The 694-nt window shown below is 42.4% G+C and overlaps 1 protein-coding gene across 1 annotated transcript; it reads left to right on the plus strand.

Annotated features, from left to right (window-relative positions):
• Positions 1-9: 9 nt before the first annotated feature.
• Positions 10-687, plus strand: LOC107682351 (OTU domain-containing protein 7B-like; the record flags this gene model as incomplete). Its single annotated transcript, XM_016478618.1, has 2 exons — positions 10-58; positions 395-687. Coding segments are annotated over exons 1-2 (332 nt in total), but the record flags the coding sequence as incomplete, so codon positions are not given.
• Positions 688-694: the final 7 nt, after the last annotated feature.

Raw genomic sequence — 694 nt, forward strand, 5'->3', positions numbered from 1 at the left:
CCATCTGCTGCATAGCTACATGACTGTCACCTGGCTTCCTCTACCCTGTGAGGTACAGGTGAGCTTCTTGCTTTGTTTGACATGATAAGAATAATTTAACTGGTTTAGTGTAAACTATCAGCCAGAAACCTTTGGTAAATTTGCTCTGACAACAAAAAATTACATCCAAAGCATTTTTATTTCTAACACAAAAAAAAAAACACTTTAACTGCCAAACTGGCATAGAGTGTTTTCTAGTCACTTCCCATTTCCATGATATCTAAATATAAACTTGTCTGGAAAAAACTATTACGTTATGATTCTTTTGATTCTTTTGATTTGTGGTGTGCTCTTTATTTGTATTCCAGCTAAATCATGTAAACAAATAATTTTCTTTTTTTTTTTGCATCCACAGCAGGCCCCATTGGCCCAACCAGAGTCACCTACGGCATCTGCAGGAGAGGATGCCCGCACCCCGCCAGACTCTGGAGAGTCCGATAAGGAGTCCGTTAGCAGCAGTTCCAATGGCAATGGAGACAGCAGCACTACTGGAACCAGTGGGACAACAGGCAAAACGAGTGGTGGATCTTCCAGCTCCTCTAGCTCATCCAGTAACAGTTCAACAGGGACAACCGGCACAATTGGAAAGGAGAAGGGGAAGAAAGACAAAGATAAGGACAAGAAACGTGCAGACTCCGTTGCCAACAAGCTGGGT

The sequence above is a fragment of the Sinocyclocheilus anshuiensis genome, unplaced genomic scaffold (assembly GCF_001515605.1).
Source record: "Sinocyclocheilus anshuiensis isolate Anshui unplaced genomic scaffold, SAMN03320099.WGS_v1.1 C32103019, whole genome shotgun sequence".
Taxonomy (NCBI): Eukaryota; Metazoa; Chordata; class Actinopteri; order Cypriniformes; family Cyprinidae; genus Sinocyclocheilus; species Sinocyclocheilus anshuiensis.